At 48.9% G+C, this 15,074-nt stretch overlaps 2 protein-coding genes across 8 annotated transcripts in view; one reads left to right on the top strand and one right to left on the bottom strand.

The window, feature by feature from the left end:
- Positions 1 to 2,464: 2,464 nt before the first annotated feature.
- NAT9 (N-acetyltransferase 9) lies at positions 2,465 to 6,198 on the bottom strand. Of its 4 annotated transcripts, none has more exons than XM_075044481.1 (7): positions 6,186 to 6,198; positions 5,642 to 5,723; positions 4,760 to 4,869; positions 3,695 to 3,835; positions 3,412 to 3,471; positions 3,131 to 3,225; positions 2,465 to 3,044 (listed from the first exon to the last, which is right to left on the bottom strand). In XM_075044481.1, the coding sequence occupies exons 2-7, from the start codon at positions 5,716 to 5,718 to the stop codon at positions 2,898 to 2,900; spliced, it is 630 nt and encodes a 209-aa protein (XP_074900582.1). In that variant the 5' UTR covers positions 5,719 to 5,723; positions 6,186 to 6,198; the 3' UTR covers positions 2,465 to 2,897. The 4 variants fall into 4 exon arrangements, with proteins under 4 accessions (XP_074900582.1, XP_074900580.1, XP_074900581.1 ...); XM_075044479.1 differs by lacking the exon at positions 6,186 to 6,198 and adding an exon at positions 6,144 to 6,183 and having other exon boundaries at positions 5,642 to 5,728; XM_075044480.1 differs by lacking the exon at positions 6,186 to 6,198 and adding an exon at positions 6,144 to 6,163.
- A 119-nt stretch (positions 6,199 to 6,317) lies between these two features.
- The window catches only part of TMEM104 (transmembrane protein 104), a 42,886-nt gene continuing 34,129 nt past the window's right edge, over positions 6,318 to 15,074 (top strand). For 2 of the 4 annotated variants that reach the window (XM_075044483.1, XM_075044486.1), the window contains exons 1-6: positions 6,318 to 6,391; positions 7,755 to 7,879; positions 9,879 to 10,000; positions 11,569 to 11,650; positions 12,605 to 12,707; positions 13,126 to 13,206. In XM_075044483.1, the coding sequence (XP_074900584.1) occupies positions 7,835 to 7,879; positions 9,879 to 10,000; positions 11,569 to 11,650; positions 12,605 to 12,707; positions 13,126 to 13,206 (433 nt within the window). In that variant the 5' untranslated portion in view covers positions 6,318 to 6,391; positions 7,755 to 7,834. Of the gene's footprint in view, positions 6,392 to 6,713; positions 7,262 to 7,754; positions 7,880 to 9,878; positions 10,001 to 11,568; positions 11,651 to 12,604; positions 12,708 to 13,125; positions 13,207 to 15,074 lie in introns of those variants that run through there. The other 2 variants (XM_075044485.1, XM_075044484.1) reach the window with 2 other exon arrangements.

Here is a 15,074-nt window from a genome sequence, read left to right on the forward strand (position 1 = left end):
GGGGATCGGTGGGGTGGGGGTTTGCTTGTCCCTCTAAATTGCTGGATCTTAGCCATGTCTGGGGAGCGGAGCAGAGGAAAGCAGGGCATAGAGGTGTTTCAACATGGGGTTCGTGATCGTGTCATGGCTGGAAGGGGCTGGGGGCACAGCGTGGTGGGGCCAGGATGTCCCCAAGGCTAATTTTAAGCCCATGTGGGGCAGCTTATACATGGCCAAGCGAAGCCCTCCTGCCGCAGCGGGTGAGCGCAGGAGCACGCCGTGCCTGGGTGGCTTAGCAGGGCCAGTCTGGTGGCAGCTCAGCTGGACCAGGGAGGGTGGGATGGCAGCTCCCCGGGACAAGGCAGGGCTGTGCTCTCAGCAGGGGCTGTGGCGTGCTGTGCACCCGCAGCCCCAGCCTCTGCCCGGCATCTTTGCTTCCTCCTCTTCTGCACACTCTTTTTTCATGCTCCAAACCCCCAGACAAGCTCCTCTACCTGAGCAGACGAGCGGTCACACAGGTCTGCAGCTCAAATGACAATCAAGTGACAAAGTGCCACCACATCTGCGGGGGATGCACAGTAAGCTGTAAGCTGGGGTAGCCTGTTTCAACCTGCCTCATTCTCCAAAGTCGTGTCCTCTGTGGCAGTGCTGCTGAGTGGAGGTGAGCCCCTGTCCCCTCCTTTCCCACCCTCACCCCCTTGGGACAAGCACGGTGTCCCTGCCTGGGATGGGGTGCGATGCCATGGGCTGGGGCTGCCCATGCAGGGCAGGAGCAGGGGTACCCGGCAGGTCCCAGGAGCATCTTTTGCCTCTTCACCCAGTCGGAGCAGCCTGAGGACTGGTTCTCTGTGGGAACCCTGGTTGAGCCCCGCTGGGACCCCCCCCCCAGCCTGGGGGAGGGCTGTGGCTGCAGGACAGACCCAACTTTGTTTCGGGTTGCCAGGGCAAAGGCTTTTCCCAGCCGCCCATGGAGGCGGGGGAGCGTGCCGGCGTTGCCGGGGGACTGGGGATGCCAAGCAGGGCACTCGCTGGCGCCGGAGCAACCAGGCAGGCACGGGGAGCTGTGGCGGGGCCGGAGGGTGGCATGGTTTCACTGTGCCCCCCACCTGGCAGCAGAGGTTAAAAGAAATTATTTTCCCCCTGTTTTTCACTTTTTAGGGGAGCAAATCCCACCTTGGCTACATCTCTCCTGCCAGTCTGACCTTGCTTCTCTGGCAGAGGGACGAAATGTCCAATGGAAGGAGCACAGAGCCAGCAGTTCACCTGGCAGGTTCTGCAAATCTTGTTCTGGGGGACAGAATCCATTCCTGCCTGCAGCAGGTGACGAAGAGCATGAGGATTAGTAGCCCTTGTCATGGTAATCCCAGCTGGAAGCAGAGCTGCTCTTCACTTTATTACCGCACAAATCTTTTGCTACAACTAAATCCATGCTAAATACTTGTTGTTTAAAATACCATGATACACGATTCCTGCACTGGGTTTTAATATTAGTCACAGGAATGATGTATTTAAATGAACTAAAATTGGAAAACTAAAACCTCCAGGCCCTAAAAATACAGGCACAGCAACACTAAAAATTCCACAGTCTACCAATCTCTGATAAAACCATCCCTGGGCAAATCTGAAAGCTATTACCTGACACTGCGTAATTGGAACAAATAATTTCTGGTCTAGAATTAGGCGTTACGGCTGCTATTACAGTGGGAAAACGCAAAGGAGCATCAGTTATCCTCCTTACCTTCTGTCCTCTCCTCTTAGCAAGCTTCCCTGCTGTGGAGAGCATGCTGCGTAGGGCAGGAAAGGTCAGGCTAAATAACTGCATTAAAATGTCTGTCCAGTGGGAGTCAGGCAAGTGCCTCTTCTTCAGCGACAGATCTCCACTATATCACAGCGGAGGCCTGCTGGCTGGTTCCTGCCCTAAATATATCTGCCCCGGGTAAGAGGTATATTTCCCCCCATTCAGCTTACTGGAGAGCAGCGAACAGAGCCTCCAGGCTCAGCAGAGCAAGCCCCGAGCTCCCTGAAGCCGGGGATCACTATTCCATCTCCTTTCAGTTGTGTTCTCCTCCTCCTCGCTTTCATAAAAGCAGCCTGGTATAAAATGAAGTGTAATATTCCTTCACTGGTGACCTGAGGTTTCCAGGTCCAAAGCATGGCCCTGAAATTCACAGGGTTTTGTCTCAGCAGCCTCCTGCAGGTGCCAGTCCCCCCATTACGCAGCGATCGTGGCGAGGCTCTGCTCTAGTCTTGGTCGGCTGGTGTCAGTAATTTTCACTGTGTTAACTTGCTCTTTGGTTGTGCTCACCCACCACACTTGGGCCTCTCACTTCCAGGACCCAGCAATGCCCCCCTGCAACTCACCACACCCCGGAAAATAGGGTTCAAAGAGTCTCTGCTGTTCTTTACAACTTCTAAGCACCCTCTCACCAGCCAAAGCGAGCAGCCGAGTCCCACTGCTCCCAGATAGCTCTGGGGAAACCTCAGATTTTTGTCAGGTTTTTTTTATTCAAGAGGAAACAGACTGAGCTACCAGCGCACTGAGACTGCCTCTGTCAAATTGCTGAATCCTGCTCTAAGGGCAGTGGAAGAAGGAACAGTGGGTGCTGCTTGTCCAGAAACTGGTCACACCAGGAATCAATTAACTGCTGGTGATTTTAGGCTCTGCTGGAACAGCATGTTAAGGTTATAGTCATTCCTAGTCAAGCCTGCGAATTAATGGCTGCTCTCCAGGTCCAAATTTCAGGCAGTAATCCTGGCTGATGCAACAAGGTGCAAAGTTGACAAGATGACAAAGTAACCAAAAGAGACAGATGAAAACAGTTAAGTGCAGTGTTGGCTCACTGATGTCCTCTATACCCAGAGCTCACAACAGCGTCCAGCTCCTCCCTGGAAACCAGGCCTGTGACTGGATGTGTCTGTCAAGTCTCCAGCACCCCAGCTGGCAGCTTCAGTTCAACATAGCTCTTCTCCTCCACGTGGTCTGTCTGTTCCAGGAGCCATCGTCTCTCCTGGTCACTGACATCCAGCCTCAACGTCACCTCTTGGAAAACGCTGTTCACAGCAACCTGTATCAGAGGAAAAGCAGCTCAATCCCAGTCACAGGGCAAACGCTGCTCATGTTCTCTGGGTAGAAGATGGGCTGTTACCGCACCTCCTTGAAATGAAGCTTTTTGAACATGCAGATACTGGCTTCATTTTCCTGACCAATCTTAGCCTCAAATTTGGTGATCCCCAGGTTTCTCACTCCTGCAAAAGAAACCAGAAAGAGAAGCATTTCTATTACCTGCTTGGCTGCCACATCTATGAAAGCACAGGACTCCCAGTTTCTGGGACAGATGCATCCCTTACTACCCTGTCTGTATCACTGGGAATACGTGCTTCTAGATCGCATCCCAACCGTACTCCCGTTCCCTTGCACAAAGCCACGCTTACCATAGGACATCATCATCAGAGTTGCCTCCTTGCCAAACCCTCTGCCTCGGTAGCTGGGCTCTGAAAGAGACAGCCACAGAAGACAGCATCCAGTTACGTGAGACAAATCAGCCATGCCAGACACTTTTCAGAAGAGACTGTGACCTGGACCAGCAAAAGATGCTGAGCAGGACTGAACAGCCATGGTAAAGCAATGAGAATAAAAAGCTGCTGTACGTAACATCTGTCTGCAGCTGGCTTTAGCCACAGCAACAAAAGTCCAAGCTATGAAGCAGAACTTGACCTGCAATCATAATTTCAATCTCGCCCAAAGTCGGATCCTCAGCATCAGTGAGGAAGAGATTCACGTCCCCCACCATGCAGTCCTCATCCGCACACGCCTGCCCAGACCACCGCTCTGTGTCCAGCACAATGAAGGTGCACTCTGGGGAAAACAAAAATGTAGCAGCATTTTCAGGGCATGCTGAGAATTATTCACAAATTACTGAAGGATGAAATTCAAGGCATGCAATGGACAGAGGAACAACAGTTTCCACATGTTAACAGTGAGGAAGAGCTAATAATTAGGCCTCCTATGCACAGTGTGCCTGGTCCTATCCCTAGAAATGTAAGAAATATTCTCAAAAACCCGTTGTGAGGGTGACATAGACACCAAGGCTAGAAACAGCCTATTTAAGGTGCATTAAAACTTTCATCCCATGACTGAGGTCTCCCTGCCTTGTCTCACTCTGCAGCAAGTTTGGGCAAAGAATTGTTTGGTGCACAAGAGACTGAGACCTAGTGATTCACCTAGTCCATATTATTTTTGTTTTTAGTAAGGCTTTTAATGCCAGCTAAGACAAATGTTCCAGACTGAGGTCTTTGCTAGCCTCAGTATTTTGCAGCTCCATATATTTCTACCAGGCTTTTATGGGCAGTGATTCATTACCTGTAGGAGAGCCAGGGAACAAATTCAGTCAGCACACCTTGACCAGGTGAAGTAATCCGATTTCTCAAGGAAAAATACAACCCCCTTCCAGCTTTTTTATGACAGTCAGACCTGGGGAGTGTTGACTGTGCAGGAGCAGCTCAGCACATAATGCTGTGGTAAGTAAATCACTGTAATCTTTGAAAAACTGCATAAAAAGGACACCAACAGCCCCGGACATTCTCTACTTCCCATAGCATATACCAGCTATAAACAGAAAGCCAGTCTGAAGCTACTGTTGTACAAGGTCTCACATCCCATCTGCTTCAGCAAGTAGAGCCCACTCACCAGGCGCTCTCAGCCCACTGTGGGTCCTTTACAGGACAGAAGGGACCTGCTCACCACTCCCACCCACCCTTAGAAAATGATTAAGATCCTCACTGTCTGTGTCATCCCGCCAGCTGCGCTGCATCTCATACTCCTGCTCCAGGCTGAGTGGTTCAGAGGCGGTCAGGCGCTGCAGCTCCTCTGACTGCATCCACTCGTGGTACCTGACAACGGGACCCAGAACCAGATCACTGCCTGAGCTACTGCACCAGAGCCTGATTTCCACAAGTGCTTGGAGGATCAGGCTGTCAGAAACTGGTTCTGGAAACACTAGCATACTTATCAACTGAAAATATCCACAAGCCTCCCTCCCTTATCTAACACAGGAATTGGTGTTCTCCATGGAAATTTAACAAGTTTGTCCATCCTGTAGCTTTGTCTGAAGAGTGCCCGGTGCAAACTTGATGTTTTCAAAAGTACTGAGCATTGAGTTCCGGCACATTTCATCCTGACTGAGATTGATACAGCATCTCCTGGACACTGACAAAAAGACTAATACTGGCATCTTTGTGCTGAGGCTGCAGCTGGCCAGGCCAGCACTTTACAAACTGCCTGCACGCCTGCTTCCAATTTATCAAACATCCATCTGGCTTTGCACATTGAAGTTTTGCTCTTCCACTGTCAACAGGGAAAGAGATCAATTAACAAGAGAACTGTTGGCAGTTCACTCACAGCCAGGTATTTCCCCTTCCGTGGGTACACAGTGGCACAGGTGATGTTCTCTTTGTCAGCAGATCTGGCAAAGAGCACAGACCTGCCAGGGATGTCTGCTGCAAAACTGATTGCCTTTCTACGAGTGCTCTTTCTGCTATGTGGTTCCCAGGGGGAAGAGGGCCCTGCAGTTGTCAAGCCAGCACCCTTTCCGAACACCACACTCCTTTTAAAAAGAGAAGTGAGCCAGACAGCATAGACTATCAGAGGACACGAGCCACGTACCGGGGCACATGTGCAGAAGTGTATGGCACCAGGGTCACCCTCTTTCCTTGCAGCACAGTGTTCTGGTTAATCTTCATGGCCTCTGCGCTGAGAGAGAGAGCCCAAACACCCCACTCGGTGTCTCCAGCGAGGCCAAGGAATGGGACGGGACCCCCTGGAGCCCTTCGACAGCCCCTCTCAGTGTGCAGACAGGCCCCAGCTCCTCCCAATTCCCCCCCCGCAACCTTCCCGCGTTCCCCCTGCTCCCCCCGACCCGAGGCAGGGCTCTGTCGGTGCCGAGTGCCCTCGGAGGCCCAACAGCGGCCGAGGGTCTGCCCTGACAGGGGCCACTGAACGCCTCATGACCCAGGCGGTGGTGGAGATCCCCTGCTCCGACACACCGCGGGCCTGAGGGGAGATCTGAGGCCTGAGGGGAGAGCCGGGGCCCGGGCGGGGGGAGGATCGGAGCCTGAGGGGAGCCCCGGGCCTGAGGGGAGCGCCGGGACCCGGAGGAAACGTCTACCTGCCGCGTCGCCCTTCCGCGCATGCGCAGAGGCTCACCCACCTCCCCGCCCCGTCATCGCCCCGCCCCTGCCCCGCCCCTCCGACCCGCACGCGACTCCGGCGCCCAATCGCGGTCGGCTCATTCACCCCGCCCCCAATCCCGCCCGGGGAGCCGGTCACGTGCGCGGAAGGGCGCCGTTGGGCGGCGCGTGCGCCGTCAGTGGCCCGCGATGAGGGAGGCGGGGCCGCCGGCACGAGCCGCCGCCGGTGAGGGACGGGGGGTCCCGGTGCGGGGTGAGGGGGGGGGGTCGGGTCTGGGCTCGTAGGTGGGCTCTGGGGAGCTTTCCTGTGAGGGAGAGTGTGGGGTGAGGCCTGGGGAAGGGGTCCCATAGGCGGGGGCGCGGGGCGAGGCCTGGGGAGGGTCCCGGTGTGGGGCAGTGCTGAACTGGAGCGACAAGGCCCTGGCGAGGGGGGGGGAGGGGGCTCTCGGGGTTGGAGGGGGCTTCTGTGGGGCGGGGGGTGTTTCCCCGGGGAGGGCTGGTTGGGCGAGCAGCATTGCCAGCTGGGGGGCAGGCGCGGGGGGAGCCGGGAAGCGGCAGGGCCGGGGAGCGCTGGAGGCCTCGGTAGGCTCCGGGCCCTGGGGTAGGGCCTGTCCCGGGCTGGGGTGGGTGTCCTGCATGAGCACGCTTTCCCCAGCCGTGTCCCGGAGGTGTCTGACTGTTAGCGGGCCCGTGGTCTTGCAGCTTTCTCTTGGTTTGCTAAGCTTGGCTTCAGTGACTGGAGTCGAGGTCTGCTGTAAAAGATATTTGGCCTCTTCTTCTGAGGGCTGGTCTAGTTATGACCACAGTGAGCTGTGCTGCCTGTCATCTAGCGTGTGTCTGTAAGCTTATGAGCTGTTTGGTGTTTTTTAGTAGTGCTCTTAGCTTGTGAAGTTCATGCTGATGATTTGTCCCAGTTGGTGTGGCTACGTAGGAGCATCTAGAGAAGTAAGAGGAATTTGATAAAGCTCTTCAATTCAACTATGGCTAATTGTTTATTGACTGTGAAACCTTTTGGAAGGCTTGGGTTATTCCCTCCCCATGTAGTTTTTTGAAGACAATGTGAAGCTCCCCAAATACCTCTGCTTTGGAAACCTTGGTATGTGTAACAAAACATCTTGGGGTGTTTTTCATAGGCCCAGTATTTTCATTTGTCTACTTGTTTCTATACTTGAGATGATGAGAGATTGTAGGCTGTTTTTTGCTGCTTTCATTTGCAGGAGGCATGTGCTTACTTAGAGTAGTAGCTGCATGACAAACAGCAGTATGAGATCATCCTCAAGGCAGGCATTCTTCCTCTTGAGGTTTTAGTGTCTGAAATGGCCCCTCTGGCTGTTTGGGGAAGGTGAAGTTTGTCATCACATGCTGTGAAAGGGCAGGGCTTTTTGGTTACTTTTAAACTAGTTTAACAGGTACAAGTACTTTTTGAATTGAACCAAGTGGTGCTGGTGAGTGGGGTATATCTGTCCGAAGTGTGAGGTCCTGCTGAAATCCTCTTTTGTTCAAATATTAGAAGACCAATGTGCAAAAGCTGACTCATGAGTTCCTCTTCTTTCCAACAAAGCTAATGCAACTTTATAATGTTTCCCTAGGTTAAGGGCAGTGGAAGTTGAAAACACCCTCTTGAAAACACCCTCCTCGCTTTGCTTGAAGCCTCCCCACCGTCTTCAACATGGCTGGGGGCATTACTGATACAGGAGAGCTTTACTCTCCCTATGTAAGTACCACTGTTTGTGGTTTTGCTGGCAAGTCTTTTCAAAATCCTCTTCCCTCAATGTTGTGTTTTCATTTCCTACTTCCCCATGGGCAAAACCTCAGTGTTTCAAGAGATGATGGAGGTCAAAGGTACTTAAAAATGCTTAGTACTTGTAGTTGTTGGGGTTTTTTTACATCGCAGATCACTTTATATAACATAAAGGGACAATATCTACTTAAGGTGTGGTTCTAAAAGTGGTAAAAAGAGCTTCATGTCCCATACCAGCTCTTGCATCCTGCTACCCACTTCTCTTGCATTTTGTTAATGTTTTTGTCAACTTAAATTGTCACACGAAGACAGCATAAACAGGGGGGATAGTGACATTGAAATTATCCCACTTTGCTTCTCTTTTTTTACTTTATATAATGTTTTGCCCTGAATTGCTTAAAGTTTACTTATTTGTAGATGTTGTAGTAATTTGTTTTAAACCACTTCACTTAAAAGCAGTAATCAAGATGTTTCTTCCTTGTAATGTGGTGTCCTGTGAAACTGCAGAGCCAATTAGTGCTTTCCTGTGTTACTGGAAATACTGGTTTTCATAGCCACAAGTGTTTATATAGTGTCAATCTTTAAAAACAGCCATTGCAAACTTTTTTTTTTTCCTGAAGTGAACTCACTAAATATAGAACCGGTCCTGCAATCTGTGTGTTGGCTTTCAAATGCTTTAAAACTTTCATCCTCGTGTTAACGACTGAATTTAGAAGAACTGGATATTAGGCTGCAGAAGTAGGTCACAACTGAGAAAATGGAGAACAAGACAGTAACTGGGACGTTTGGACCCTAAAGGATTAGTGTCACCTGCTCTTACATTGTTATGTTAGTGTTGCATGAATTTCCTAGAGTCTAATCTCAAAGGCTATGACTCCCTCCTCTTTCCCTGAAGATGTCTAGCCAGACTGAACACATGGGCAGCAGTCTTATCTCTGTCTACTTGACCAAAGTCAAGGAAAATCACCTGAGGTGTTTTTTTCAAAAGTCCTTCACTGATGAGTAAGTCATGGCCCTGGGCACTTGAGTTGTGCTCAGGGAATGTCAGCTCTGCCAGCTGAATGAAAAGAACTTTTCTGCAAGCTGCAATGGCTGATTTTTTGTTGTTGTTGTTCTGGGAGATTTGTCAAAAGATGAATTTGCTGTGCTTATGGCAGTGAATGAAGGGCAGGAGTGTTCACAGGGTCTCTGGGGAATAGGTCTCCCGATATTAAATGCTCCACACCCAGAAAAATGTACTCATACACAGTTCTTTACTTGCTGTCCTCTGGAGAGACTCTGACCTATATAAAAAAACCAAAACAAAACACTTTGGAGCAGTTTTTGATCTTGAGTTCAGCTAAATTTATAGTCTGGGGGTGTTCTCTCCAGGTGCACAGTTATCTTTTGCCCCTGCGCAGAAAAAAGCTCATTGCCAGAGAGGATAAAATGCTTTCCCTTCCAGAAGTAAAATCCCTTCTTCAGAATGTGCTCAGCTGCTTATTGGTAAAATGGCAAGCAGGCTTTGAATTGGAATTCTGTTTGGGTATTTCCTGCTTGACCTACGAATAAAGAAGAACAAGAGATTCTGAAAGGTAACTTATGTACGTAGTCATAACTACTTAGGTTCATGTCAGAAAACAAGGAGAGACCCTAACCCACACTGTAGACCCTTCTGGTAGAAGGCAGTGGTTTTGAAAACAAACAAACAAAAAGCTCACATGCTTTCTAACTTTAAAAGTTAGAAGAAAAAAAAATTAAAAATAATTAGAAAAATTGAGAGGAATATCAGTTTCTCCAAAAATGTGCTGACACTCACTTTGTTCTCTTTGGTTATCAGTCCCCTCCTATATTTATTTCTAGCATGGGCTTGCTCCCACCCTACTTGCTTAAAGATGGCTCTCTTCATTTAAATCAGTGTGTATGTGAGGTGTCTTGGATGATCTCTGGCACAGCTGCAAACTCTCATGTTGGATTATGTGGATGATTGCAGGTTGGTCTGGTTTACATGTTCAACCTCATCGTCGGAACAGGAGCCCTAACCATGCCGAAGGCCTTTGCGACAGCAGGGTGGCTCGTCAGCCTTGTTCTCCTAATGTTCCTGGGATTTATGAGGTAGGACGTGAGTATGTGTCTTTAGGGGACTGGGGAGTTCAGTTGGGTAGTGCTGTAAGGACAGTGCTGAGACTTTCGCTGCCTTTCTGAGTGATCCTGTCCCTCTGCTGCTTGAGCACTGCTCTCTGCAGTTATGTTGCCTGTGGACCTTATTTGGAGGGATGCATTTTCTGACTACCTGCAATATGGTGCTACATCCCATTTCCTGACTGATGGGAAAGACTTTTTCTCCAGTCCAGAGCCTTCTGGGACCTTTCTCCCAGCTCCCTTTTTGCCACTATCCTCACTGTGGGTACATCCCATGCTTGCCTCTGTCACAGATCAGTTCCCCAAACACCAACCAGGTCACAGGTGACATGGGGTCATTTCTCTGCTTTGTGACTTGCAGATGTGATGCAGACCTGTTGTGTTAGCTTTCTCTTGGCTTTTGGCAATGCTCTGGGCAGCTGCAAGAGTGTCAGGAAAACAAATTACTGTATAGTGGGCCCATTTTATTTCCCCCCACACCTTTGCTGTTCAAGACCTTGGAGCTGGTCTCATGATTTTTCACGCTGGCTCGCCATGAGCTTCTGCCCAGATGTCTCCCTGCTGGAGCAGCAGGTGGAGCTGAAGGCTGTTGATACAGCACTGATGTCGAAGTAGTTATTAATAGAATTGCCATCTTCTGACGGGCTGTGAATCCCTGCTTGTTTCTTGCTTGGTTTTAAAATAAAATAAAACAAAATCCCCTCCTGCCACTTGTAAGAATGGAATTTAGAAGTTCCTTTCTTGTCAGTAACCAGCACTGTCAGGCTGAATGTGCCCTTGATTTGGAGGCAGTGCTTTTCGGATCTGTTAGGTGCTGCTATATAGAGGTACAATATGGTCAGTACTGACTGTAGTAATGCTTTTAAGTTCTCCACCTCAAAGCTGTATGCTGCAAAGGCTTGATAAAATGTAAACTGTCCATGGGACTTTGTCACTGGGAGCTTTGGAAGCAGTTCCTTTTAGATACATTAGTTTGAAAGCATAAATTCAATGTATGAAACTCAGCACCAGGAGACAATCCTTCAAGGTCAGCAGAAGAACACAAAACACCAAACCTGCGTACCAAAACTGCACTGGATTAAACTAAGAAGACACAGATTCTTTAAGGGACCATAGTACCTTTACCACAGGCCCTAATAGATAAGCTTCAGAATAGTACTGTGTTCATCCTAGGCCCTAAAAAGAGGAAGGAAGCTTGCTTTCTAACGAAGGGGGAAGGCCTCTTGCCTTCTTCAACCCACAGAAACGCTAGAAAGGTGCTTTCCAGATATCTGAAGTGTCTTTTTATATCTGAAGGCACGTAATATTTTACTGCATTTTGTGGTCTGCTTGAACACCTTAATCTCAAGAACAGAAAGGAACAACAAACTGAGATGAAACACTGTGCCAAAAAACGCAGTGTGTGTGTGTGTGTAGCTGGTTAAAGGGTTCTTCTCATTTGTTTGTTTGCTCCTACAAACAAACAGATGGGAATAATTCTCCATCTCACTTCAATGACAGTTCTTGACTATTATTGATATCAATTGAATTTCTCACTCTAGCTATATGACTACGACCTTTGTGGTGGAAGCCATGGCTGCTGCAAATGCCCAGCTACGATGGAAGAGAATGGAAAAACGCAAGGTTTGTGTGGGGCTTAATCTTCCATTTTCTCTTGTCCTTTTATCTGGTAGGACTTGTCTGAGATTCCTCTCCATCTTTGCCTTGCCTCATTAGTAACTCTAAAGGAATAAATTTCTACTGTACTTAACTTTGCCATATAAAATATGTCTGTTAGTTCCCCGTGGAGTTGCTCATTAAAGACAGGATTTTCTGCTCCTGGTTTGAAAAATCTCTTGTGCTGTTCACGTTTCTTACAGGTTGTGCTCTCCTTGCCTGGAAGCGCTGCCCAGTGAATGTGGAGAGGTGGCAGCCAATATATTGGTGCCATTTGGAGTGTGCTGAGGTCTATAAATCCTTGCTGATCTCAGGTCATTTAACTGGGACAGGCTGGAATGTCCTTGCTGTCATTCGGTCTGTATCCCAGGGAGTGGACAGTCCTGAAGTATGTCCCTGCTGTAAAACTTACTTGTGGCTTTTTGGATCCTGGCTTTAGTGGCTTTTCTGGATCAGTGCGAGGTATAATTGTTTGCACTGATTTAGATCCCTACCTATATGTAATGGGTTGGAGTTGGGAGCTAGACCTGGCTGCTCTGACCAGCTAAGACTATATATGTTTGGATATTTTTTTTTCCCTACCAGTTCTGCAACTCTGCAGAGCTGCCGGAAGTTTCCAACTTCCTTGTGCCACCTATCACTACATGAATTGGATACTGTTGCTGTGTGCATGACCTAGGCTAGGACAGCAGAGCCTATCACTCAATTCAGCCTGCTCTGCTAGTGCCCTCTTCTGCTCTCCACAGCATCCTGAGCCAAGGGCTCCCTGGTATTGCCTTTGCTTGCATGTCCTGCCTGCCTGTGTTTGGGACCTTTCTTTGAGTCTCTGGAAGTGAGACCATGACACTGGTGGTGCCACAGCCTGTACTGTGGGTAGCAGACATCTCAGCAGTGGAGCAGTGGTCTGGTCTTTTCTTCCAGGAGGATGATGAGGATGAGGATTCTTCCTCTGGAGTATCTGACAGTGATGTTCTCCTCCAAGATGGCTATGAGCGAGCAGAGACACGACCTATCCTGTCAGTTCGTAAGTACCTGGTTCGTGCTTTCACTGGATCTGAGACCTCTTCTCTGCAGATGGTGTCCCAGTGGGCTCCAGCAAGTGGAGCAGAACTCTTATGTCCATCTCACCCTTAACTCCACATGCTCGCATCCCAAAGTCCTTAGCACTTGCAAGATAAGACTCATTGAGAATTCAGTTCACCATCTGCAGTCTGATAAGGATCTTTTGCTTCTAGGTCACTAAGATGAGAACATCTTATTTTCAAAACACTTTTAAACTAGCTTCAGCAGAGTAATTGGACCAGTGACTCTGCGGCTGTGGGGTTGTACATACTGTCCTTCAAACTGTTGCTAGAGATTCCTGAGTGTCTTCAGATAGTGTCTTCTGGCCTCTTGGTTTATTGAAGGGACTGGTTGAAACACTTCTTGTGTTCAACTTGCAGAGAGACGTGGCTCACCCAATATCTTTGAAATCACTGAGAGGGTGGAAATGGGCCAGATGGCTTCCATGTTCTTCAATAAAGGTAAGTGATTCGCACTTTCAAAAGTCCCTTCAGGTCCTCCTGCACGTTGTGTGTATGGCTTTTCCTTAAGTTTGCGTGCTTCTCGGTGTGCATTTGCATCCTGAGTTTGTGATGATTCCACCCAAAAGTGTCGTTCCTTCTCTCTGTGGACTGTATTCATTCCCATGTGTGGTGTTTCTACAAAGTAGAGTATTTATGGGTCAGATGGGCCAGAACCTGCATGAATACTGCAGGTTACGGGCCCAGTTTCTTGAGACAGGTAAGTGTAAGTCAGTGCCTTTTCTGACTGCCCTTAACCTGACTGTGAACTGCATCTATCCTCTATGATTTCCACTGTCTAAAGCAATAGAGCCCAGCTGTAGTGTTCGCTAGTTCCATCTTGGTTGTAGCATTTGAGAATAAGGTGTTTGGGCTTCCCTGAACCCCATAAGTATCAGTCTGAAGGAGAGAGACTTCTGGGGAGAGCTTCTGAGAATTGTGTGCGTCTGGGGAGTCACCAAGAGAGCTGCTGGGACATGAACTGCTGAAAGAGTCTCTGGTGTGCATATGATAGGCAGCTGTCTTGTCTTTTTGCTTTTAAATGTCTCTTGTATGCCAGGGAACAAACTTGTAACTGTACTGCAATAAAGCTGTATCCATTGCTGCATGTGACAGAAATGCAAACTACAATGTTAGGTATTCTGAAACTTGTAAAATGGTACATTTGAAATGCTGTGCAGAGCCAGAAAATCATCAGACACCATGGTTGTGCAGTTTTGAGCCTGTCAGGCCCCATTTCTTGAGGAAAGTGACATTTTCTCTTGTTCACTGGCCACCTTACAAAGACACGATGGGCTGGTTTTTTCCACTACATCACATCAGCTTTATGCTAGTGTAAGACTGTTGCCTCTGAAGGACAGCTGGGCTTAAGCAGTGAAGATTCTTTGAACTATATTATTTCTGATTTTAAAGTCCAGTTGAAAAAGCTTGCCTCCTCTGGGCCTTTGTAGATTTACATCACTTAGGATTATCAAAATAGTCCACCTTGGATCAGGCTGCCACTTTCCTGGTCAGAGGAGAGGTGTGGGTTGGAGACTCAGAAATGTCTTGTTTCTAGTCTTGCCTGTGGGTTGCTCTAACATTAGGCAAGTTTTCTTGCTTGTATGATTTGCCATCTGTAAAACGCCGTGAACACTTCCCTGTCTCTCGATCATCCTCTGGGGAGTAATGTTTGGAAATTGCTTTGGGAGCAAGCACCATATAACAGGGCTTAGCAGTATTGCTGTGGATTCAGCTGTAGAGGCCTGTTCAGCTGCAGGAGGGCTGGGGGATCACAGGAGGTGGAATGCTCCCATAAGGAAGCTCCAGAAGGCCCCTGCGTTGCATGTGCCTCACCGAGGGAGATGGTAACGATGCCCCAAAGCAAGCCAGGTGTTGGAAAGTTGCCTTCTAAGACCTCTCTGCCTTGATGCTGGCTGCTGCTCAGCCAGTAGAGGGTGCTGGAAATACACGTCCTCTCTTCCCTCAGATGCTGAGGTACACTTCTAGCAAAGTGATATAAACTGCTTAGTACTCTAAATCTTAATCCCTCTACTTAATGTTGCTTTAGCCAGAGATATCTGATTTCTGTGTTAGGAATCCTCCCCAGGACCTGCTCAGCCCAGTGCAAAGGGATGAATCCCTTTGCACGAAGGCAGCTGGAATAGCTCGACCATAGCTTGAAACAATTGTGCCTTCCACATGAGGTGAGGTATACCCAGCAAAGGGTCTAGGGCAGCTGTAACTCATTTGCTGCTTTCCATTCCTCTGTGCTCAGCAATGAGGCTCCATCCCTATACTGTTCCTGAGTCCTAGTTCAGAGACATCCTCTGGTCCACTGAGTGGTTGCA

This window comes from Buteo buteo, chromosome 13 (assembly GCF_964188355.1).
Source record: "Buteo buteo chromosome 13, bButBut1.hap1.1, whole genome shotgun sequence".
In the NCBI taxonomy this organism is placed as follows: Eukaryota; Metazoa; Chordata; class Aves; order Accipitriformes; family Accipitridae; genus Buteo; species Buteo buteo.